This window comes from Mytilus galloprovincialis, chromosome 8, assembly GCF_965363235.1.
Source record: "Mytilus galloprovincialis chromosome 8, xbMytGall1.hap1.1, whole genome shotgun sequence".
Lineage (NCBI taxonomy): Eukaryota > Metazoa > Mollusca > Bivalvia > Mytilida > Mytilidae > Mytilus > Mytilus galloprovincialis.
In genome coordinates this window covers 16,911,820-16,920,769 of record NC_134845.1, presented here as the reverse complement: position 1 = coordinate 16,920,769, position 8,950 = coordinate 16,911,820, and the positions used below count along the sequence as shown (strand labels likewise).

Genomic DNA, 8,950 nt, shown 5'->3' with positions numbered 1-8,950 from the left:
CAAATATTTCATCTTTTAAAATGTAGATGTTTGATGGAATATAAAATAAGATATATGCTATACATGGCCGGAGCACATGACTTGTATGTTCTACTGTCCATAGCAATCAGCAAGCTATATGCTTAAATAGTGAAATAAGCTGCAAGTGTAATTATATTATGAAGAGTCTGTACCAATTGTAGTACATTTTATCTGTTTGTATACATAGCACCGTGGATTATATTAATTTCCGTCGAGCATCATCACGAAAGCTTCAACAACGAATTCAGGTTTAATCTCTTTTTAACTCGTGGTGTAAGTTGATGAATGAACCGGTGTCATAAAAACTTGTGGAATTTATTTGTTACAAATGTATGGTACTGTTGTCGATTATGATTATTTAAGTCTATAACGTATGCAATCAAATTAAGAATTGAATTGGAAAAGTGATTCTGCAAATTTTTATCAAGGTTTTTGTCTTCTAAGTTTAAAAATTGATTGTCTTCAAGGTCCAAAACATTGTTCGATAGTATGTCTTAATCTTTGGAAAGAAAGAAGGAAAACGGTGAACAAATAACAATCGTGTGACAAGTCACATTATTTACCAAAATACTTTTGTTCTTGGTCAAATATTTATAAACTGGACCAATTGTTAAAAGCTGCCAATACAATCTTTACTAAAAAATATTCAACTATATAAAGGCAGCATGGAAAATGAGATGTCAAATTCTTACTTAATCTTGTATGATGTGTGTTGTTTTCTGCTGTTTATCATTGTGTCATATGTGTAATATATATGTTGATTGCCATAGCATGTAAATGCTTCACACAGGACGTTGGCATACTTTTGTTACTGCCAATATAAAATGTAAAATCACAAAAATACTGAACTCCTAAGAAAATACGAAACGGAAAGTCCCTTATTAAATGACAAAATAAAAAGCTAAAACAAGCAAACGAATGGATAACAACTGTAATATGCCTGACTTATAACAAGCATGTTCTTATGTAGAAAATGGTGGATTGAACCTGGTTTTATAACTAGCTAATTGATTTTGTTTTTGCATGACAAAGAAAACAAAATAATTGTTATCATTAACATCACATTATTTTTCATATATATAAAAATAAAGACCAAACGATAACGTATATTTCATTGAATAAAATACTGAAAAATAGATTATGATCGGAAGACTCATTCAAAATGAAAACAAATAATTGTTTGCAATCGGTAACAACAAATTTTCATCCAACATTACACCGATTATAAGCTATATTCTATTTCTTTTGGTTGCTCACACTTGACTGAGTCTCAGAATATCATACAACTTGTCGGAAAATCATCTACGTCAGAGTCAAATGTAAGTTATAAAAAAAAATGCATCTGGAATATTTATCATAAGTGGATTTAAAATCAAAGGCTGGCGTTTTCAATCATAAAGGAAAGACATTGGCTTCTTTTCAGAATCAATGGTTTAAAATGGGAAAATAAAAATCATACTTTCGGTATTTTTACGTATGCCATCATGGTTGGTTAACTATACTAATATGATATTAAAATGAGATCACCATTTAATTTGATAGTTCTCATTGCGATAGTATTTCCAAAGTAAAGCATTTGCAATGGCTAAAAGGAGTAAGCCTTATAGTGGTAAGGCCATTGTAAAGCGAACAATTTCTGGAATATATGTAACTTACCTCCGTGTGTCTTCAGTAACTCTAACCCTTCGGAATAACCATCCTTCCACCTGACATATAGATATAAGAACCGTCAAGGTGATGAAGATTTTCTGTATACTTACCTGTATAAAACAATATAAACAAATATACAAACACAGCTAAAACGATTGATACAGAAATATTTTTGTATTTGTCAAAAAAGATTCATTGTGTGGTCATTGAATAAAAAATAGTGTATCAATGCCTTTTAAAACGAAATGCATACTACAAATTATTTTACAAATGTACATAAGTTCGTTAGTTTAAGTTAAATTAGAAGGTATCTAGTGAAATCACAAAAATACTTAACTGCAAGGAAAATTCAAAACGGAAAGTCGAATTGCTAACTCAATAGATCAAACACATCAAACCAATGGGTAACAACTGTCGTATTCCTGACCTGGTACAGACATTTTCTCATGTAGAAAATGGTGGATTAAACCTGGTTTAAAAGCTAGCTTAACCTCTCACTTTTATGACAGTCGCCTCAATTTCCATAATATTGACAACAATGTGTGAACATAACAAACACATACCAAGTACAAATGTTACAACTAGGGATACAACAGCAACACGAACCTCACTGGTAGGTAAGACGGGGCGTTCTTCTTCTCGTAATTAAACACCTTGACTTTAATTTGGATAGTTTAATTTTCATAAAAATGTTGACAAAATATTATTTTGATTCTTTGTCAAAACTTATATGATTCAGAACTATTTTTGTATTTGGCCAATAAGATTTAATGTTTGGTCATTGAATAAAAATATTATATAGTGTATCAATGCATTTAAAAAAACAATTAAAAAAATTAAGCCACATACTCTATCTGAAAAAATCATTTGAATAAATAGCAGGTTGACAAAGCCTAATTTCAGAAAATCATCGAGAAGCTTATTATTTTCTGACAGATACAATACAAGTCTTATTTTTTTCAATTTAAATGTTATGTTATTTCTACAAAGAAAATAGGGTTTATCACAAATTATAAAAGGATTGAAATGCACATACATACACTTAAAAGGCAATGAATTTCTTCTATAGTTTATATTTACGTTTTTATATATTATCGCAATTTTACGATACTTTCCTTTGATCTTATGACCGATAATATCATTTTTCAACACAATAGAGTGATAAAAAATAATCGCTAGAACCTAAAAGCGCGCGGATCGTTGACAATGAATTTGACAATGAAATTGACAACGTCGTCAGAGGTAGAATAGTTATAAATAGATTATCACTGGACATGTTAACGCAATTCCTTTACTCACTTTCGCCGTCCCTACTGACACGAAAAAATCAATCTCGCTAAATGATAATCTATAAATAAATGGCATCGGGTTATTCAAGCATAAAAAAGATCATGATAGAGAATGTGAGAGAGGGGATGCTTTCAACATAATGATGACATACTTTAACCTAACGGTTTAGTAGATCCCTAAAGATATTGATAAATTATTTCACGTTAACATCGAACATTATTTATTCATATAGTTCTAATCTTACCTACGTTATTGCAGTATCAATGTGAATACCATATGAGGAAAGATTTTCTGTTCCAATTACAAGTATGTATGTTCAATCGTATTGATTACACCTATGCATGTTATCAGATTTCTGTCCACGTTTGCAACTATCTGTTTTCCATGAACTATTTGGACAAATGTTCATGGAAGTTAACTTAATTATCTTAATGTGAAAACAATTTTTCGTTGAACTGTAGTCATAACCATAATTTGCAGAAATGTGCATTAACAACATACATTTGTGTATATCGTATCGCAAATCGAAAACAACATCGACCTAATATATTCGATAACGCGCACCCATTGAAAATGATATCTTATGAAAGTAAACACGAATGTAAATTACAATTCAAATGATCTAAAAGTCAGGCTTTAGTTTGTAATTATGTTGCAAATATAATGAATATTCGATAATGTCCTAATTTTGAGAGCAACTATCCTGGTCACAAAAAGAAATAGAAAGAATTCTTACCAATTGGTATTTAAGTTTGTTTAAATAAAAGTTTATTATTGATTTGAAAAGACGTAAACAATGAAAAAGTAATCAATAATTATTCATGTCTCTTTTTAAATTTCATACTGTGTTGTTTTGTTTCATTGTTTTTGTACTGTATTCCAGCAGATACGAAAATATGAAAAAAAATTTGCATAGAGGTGTGAATAATATATTTGATGTTCGTTTTAATGATTTGCTATCTTCGTTTATTTTAATTCTATATATGCTTACAAATTAACATAAATAGTTGTTATAATATATAGACATTCAACCAATATACATTGCAAATGTATAGTGGGAAAGTTAAGAATTTTTTTTTTGGAAATTGCGTTAAATATCTGTTTCATTTACGGATATAAGGCGTTTACATATTGTATTATCGTGTTTCAGTTACAAATATGTAATAAAAAACTTACTGGTATTGGCATATATGTTTAAACTATTAAGAACAATAGAGGCTAGGTTAGTTGTACAGGTAAAAAATTGTCTCATATTTTTATCACGTAAAATTCCGATCCTGTGGCATTCTTCTTACATCCGGAAAAAATATATTGTTGTGTTGTTTTTTTTTTCTTTTTTCTTTTTTTACAATTAAATGGTTTCTCCGAATACTATTTATTCGTAAAAACAAATGAAAGACGTTTTTGTTGTTAGTATAAATTGCAATATGCTGCACAGTTAAAACACGTTAAAGATGTCAGAATTTTAATTTGGTACACCCCACAGGTATTGTCATTTAGGCTCAAACTGTTTAGAATAGAGGCTTGGTTAATTATATAGGTAAAAAATTGTCTCGTTCATTTATCATATAAAATGCGTGTCCTGTTAAATTCCTCTTACATCCGGACAAATTATACATTGTACTGTGGTGTTGTTTTTGTTTCTATTGTTGTTTTCTTTTAGTTTTAATGGTTTCTCCGATTACTATATCTTTGATGAACAAAAAAAACAAATGTTTTTGCATTAAGTATAAAATGCCACTGTTTGCACAGTTACAACATGTTAAAGATACAAGAATTATAATGTGGTTACACCGGCCATGCGCTTGGACTACATACGACCCATAAATACAGCTCGATTTAAACAGTTTGTAGACAAATTAAACATAATTACGAAGAAAAATGACATATATAACCGATGTCTAAATTTTTGTCAGATATAATTCTTCGTACTTTTTTCTTTACGATTAACTATTCACGTATTTAATAGTGTTATGATTTCCCCTAAACAGTAATCAATGTTTGCAGAGGGTTATGAATTAAAATAAGCTAAAAATCTGACATTCGATTTATTGAATCATGTATTAGATTAGATATATCTGAAACCGGTATATAAATGAAATCAATTCATTTGTTGTACATACTAGTTTCAATTTCATATCCAGACATATCTTTATCAGTAATTAAATAAAAGAAAAATGTGTGGTGTACATGAGTTAGTTTTCAAAGGTACTAGGATTATAATTTAATACGCCAGGCGCGCGTTTCGTCTACATAAGACTCATCAGTAACGCTCATATATATCTATTTCACTCTTAGCTTGTTACATTGTGTTTCTATTTTATATAAAGGAATAATTATTGTATCATGATGTTCGCATTGTGTGCTCTATAATACATCATCTCAAGAAAGCTGAGTTTCATTTATAGTACGGTTGACATTTTCCTGAAATTCAGGCACAGCACCGTTCCCAACAGAGTAATCCGCATTTGTTAGAGTCGTTACTCGGCTGCCTCTAGAAACTGAGAGAGATGGTCTTTCAAGTGAAAATCTGAAATTAAAACGTTTTGTAATTTAAAACTCAAGTAAATAATATTATGCAAAAACACTTGGAATATGTTCTTCCGATTTTCTTGGATTATTTTTGGTTGTTTTTGAATTGAGGAAAACGATTATCATATAATTATATTAGTTGACTCCAATTGACAGTTCATCCGTTATCTTGTTATCTAGATATGTTGAGTCTGAGTAAATATAAAAGATACCCCGATGATTCAAAAGAGACATTCCCAAATCATGTTTCGAAGAAAAGCTGACATTGTCATTAGCTTAAACATTTAAAAGAAAAACAACAAACTACAAATCCCAATAAAAAAAATAAAAACGGAGTAACACAAACTTAACACATAAAAACAGATAATTGTATGTGCTGCGAATGTATGCAGCAACATACACGTGAGAACCACACACACGTTCTTCTCAATCGTAATTTTTCTTTTCTTTTGAATTTATTCAATTACCAAATTACATTTATTGAACGTTAACTTCAGTTATATAATCTGGTAGTATTGAAAAGTGTTTACTACAACTGGTTTGTTCCGGTGGTCTTTTATGGATCAAATATACAGTAATCAATACTTTGACTTGAGATTAATTTTGTATTGCTACCTATATATGTGGTATTGGGTTTGGTCATTGTTGAAGGCAGTACGGTGAAAATTGGTGGTAAACGTCCATATAGGTTGGTTTGTCTGGTGGCGAGTTGTCTCATTTGTAATTGTACCACAACTTTATATTTTTTATATTGAAATGTCCTTTTCTAAAAATGTACTTTATTTTTTTTTGAATTATTCGTTACACGTATATTTTCATACTACCGGCATACAGCTTTAGCTATCAATACTTTAAAGTTTTTTTAATTTTTAATGCTTCTCAAAATCGTATTTGATTTGTCCTACATGTATAAATTAAAGTCCACTATTGAGTCTTATGGACATGAAACGCGCATTAAGCGTTCCATATTGGTATATTTGAAGAATTTATTTGTGTTTCCATTTTTCTACTTTATTCATTTCTTTTTACTTTTACACTCCGATACATTAAGGACGTTCTATACTATTTTAGGAATATTATCTTTAAGCATATTACAATACATGTAACCAAGAAATTATATATTCATTTAATTTCAGTTAATAATCACGAACTGCAACAGGATTGAAAAAAATATCTCTTTACATTTATTACAATCAACAATTAGACCTAATATAGATTAAAGGGAGGATTGAACTTTACCTGGGTAATAGTTCAGTAAAGACATATAATTTTTATCATATTATGACAAAAGAATCAGACGAAAAATATCAATGTCATCTCCACCTTGTTCGCTGGGTCAATAACTTTTTAAAACGGGGTATTATATGATGTACACGTACCTCTTTATGAGCGATTAAAATCGACCCATGTCATTGTAAGAACTACAACTTACATATTTCCCGTACGGCATCAGTCTTTCACAAATTTATTTTCCAGTGTTTGACTACATAGTTTAAAATTTGTTTTGAAAGTGAATTTTTTTTTTTATTTAATGTAGATCAATTTAGTCTTTTTTAGTCTCTAATTACGGCTATTTAAACTTCCATTTCTGCTTGGGAATCATGCACGAAAAAGTTATTGTTTAAGAAAGGTTAAGATATTGTTCCTAAGGTTGATTAATACTACCATGTTTTAAGAAATTGACGTACCTTGATCTTCTTTTACAAGGAAGGTATTCTCTAAAGGCATCTTTGAATTTGCAGTAGATATAAAAATTAGCAGAGTAATTTGTAAACTGGAATAAATATAGAATTGCTTCAGACAAATCAATTTTGTCAGATGTTTCTTTTGTTGAACCTGGTTTTAGAAATGAGTCGACACAGAAATGTATTGATATAGGTAATGTAGTGAGAAGAAAATATACACTAGTCCAGAATATCATCCGTGTTAACTTTTTATTTCCAATCAAATGACGTTCTCGATTTTGTGGATCTGGGATGTATCGCACTGTACGTCGGAATGATCGTTTAATTGTTCTGCCAACAAAAAAATTCATAAACGTCATTAAAACAAAGGGAATGAAGCATAACCATGCGAAGTCTATAAAAACAAAATACTTTTCTTCATAATTTGAGGTTTCTATTGACGTATTGTTACAAGTTCGACTGTTCTCTGTGTTAATTTTAAGTTCATTCGTTAAAAGAAGGGGACAGTCAAGTCCCAATGTTATGACAATTATGAACACATAAGTAATCTTCAAAATTTTCGAAACATTTACACAATACGTTCGAAATGGATGTCTTGTTTTCAGATATCTTTCAAACGTAGCGCAAACTAAAGTCCATGAGGAGAAATGCATCGAAAAATATATTAGAAAGACTAAAAATTTGCAACCAAAATCTGAGAACAGTCTAATATCTAGATCTAAAGCAAATCGAAGCCATTGTCGTCCAAGTCCAATACATAGTACAACCGAATCGGATATAGCTAATATCAGAATTAACTTGTACGTCAACTTTTTCCATCTATTCATTCGATGTAAAACTAATATTATTCCACTATTTCCAATTATTCCAAGAATGAACACTATCGGTGCACCTATTATCCATATCCAGTTCGTAATATTTTCTATGCTAGAACTTTTATCATCTGACTTTGAAAAGGTAGCATTAGTAGATGAATCAAAGGTATCAGTATTACTCACTGTCGATATGTTGTCTAAGAATCTTTCTGTTGTAGAGGATGAAGTCTCGTAAAATTCGTTTGTAAACAGACTAACAGATGTCATGATGCTGTCTATTGTTATTATGTTAACATTAAGAACACAAATAAGTACATCCCAATGTTAAACAATGTCAACATCCACATGTCGTTTTTACCTATACTATAATGTATCTCATTTCTCTGGATACTTAATACACTTCCTCATTGTCACCCGGTGTGCGATAATCCATCTGTTGTTTTAATTACTCCACAATTGAATCTTTTTTGTCAGTAAAAATGTCAATTAGTGCGCTCAATATGTTTTTAAATGGTGTTTAAAATACATTTTATTCAGTCGTTTAAATATCGTCTTACACACAAATGTTGGTATTTAAATCACGATTTAGAACGCATTGCGCAACACAAATAAAATAGTAAAGCTTTTCCATAACTATCATTGGCATTTAATGAAACTATTCAACTGCTACGAAACTAACTGTTTCGTTTGTACATTAAACTGGGAAAATAAATAAGAAACTGCATATCTGCCTTATAAATTTGAATATATAAGCTTTTTTCCATAAATGTTTAGTTTGAAATTTTCGTTGACATGGTTGATATAAAAAAAAAAAGTATCGTGGCTTCCCAAACGTCAGTAAATGGAGTACATTTATCTATCAAAATAATGTCGTTCAGGACATGAGAGACTTTTACAGTATATTTTATTGGAATATTAATTTAATTTTCATTTGCAGGCATTATACAAATAAATTAT

General features: G+C 29.9%; 1 protein-coding gene across 1 annotated transcript; it reads right to left on the bottom strand.

The window, feature by feature from the left end:
* Positions 1–4,992: 4,992 nt before the first annotated feature.
* LOC143085205 (lysophosphatidic acid receptor 6-like) lies at positions 4,993–8,539 on the bottom strand. Its single transcript, XM_076261436.1, has 2 exons — positions 7,182–8,539; positions 4,993–5,491 (listed from the first exon to the last, which is right to left on the bottom strand). The coding sequence occupies exons 1-2, from the start codon at positions 8,258–8,260 to the stop codon at positions 5,344–5,346; spliced, it is 1,227 nt and encodes a 408-aa protein (XP_076117551.1). The 5' UTR covers positions 8,261–8,539; the 3' UTR covers positions 4,993–5,343.
* Between the last annotated feature and the right edge of the window lie 411 nt (positions 8,540–8,950).

Bases quoted from the DNA above. Each gene is read 5' to 3' on its own strand.
- LOC143085205 (XM_076261436.1), bottom strand. From the start codon at position 8,260: ATGACATCTGTTAGTCTGTTTACAAACGAATTTTACGAGACTTCATCC. The intron at 5,492-7,181 runs GTACGTCAATTT...TTTTAATTTCAG, and splicing joins CCTTGTAAAAGAAGATCAAG to ATTTTCACTTGAAAGACCAT.